General features: G+C 57.7%; 1 protein-coding gene across 1 annotated transcript in view; it reads right to left on the bottom strand.

Moving 5' to 3' along the window:
* GTF2IRD1 (GTF2I repeat domain containing 1) overlaps positions 1-246 on the bottom strand; it is a gene marked incomplete at its 3' end in the record, with an annotated part of 31,791 nt that overhangs the window by 20,245 nt on the left and 11,300 nt on the right. The window contains exon 6 of the mRNA XM_009576687.1: positions 191-242. Coding sequence (XP_009574982.1) covers positions 191-242 — 52 coding nt within the window. The remainder of the gene's footprint in view (positions 1-190; positions 243-246) is intronic.

Raw genomic sequence — 246 nt, 5'->3', positions numbered from 1 at the left:
AGTGTCGTGGAGATTGCAAGGACGGACCCGACTGGAGATGAAGCTGTGACGCTGAGATGTCGCAGCAAGTAAAGGGAAAAAAAAATCCCCCAGCTTGCCAGGTCCCCACAGAGCACAGGGATGGCTGGGAGAGACAGGGTTGGGGGGAAACCTCTCCCTAAGAGGTGTCCCACCAGAGCGGGACACAGACCCGTCTTGTCGTGGACGATGGAGAAGAGGATGCGCTTGGACGAGTGCACGTTCTGG

The sequence above is a fragment of the Fulmarus glacialis genome, unplaced genomic scaffold (assembly GCF_000690835.1).
Source record: "Fulmarus glacialis isolate BGI_N327 unplaced genomic scaffold, ASM69083v1 scaffold19964, whole genome shotgun sequence".
NCBI lineage: Eukaryota > Metazoa > Chordata > Aves > Procellariiformes > Procellariidae > Fulmarus > Fulmarus glacialis.
The sequence above is the reverse complement of the archived record's forward strand: the minus strand, read 5'-3'. Positions and strand labels throughout refer to the sequence as shown.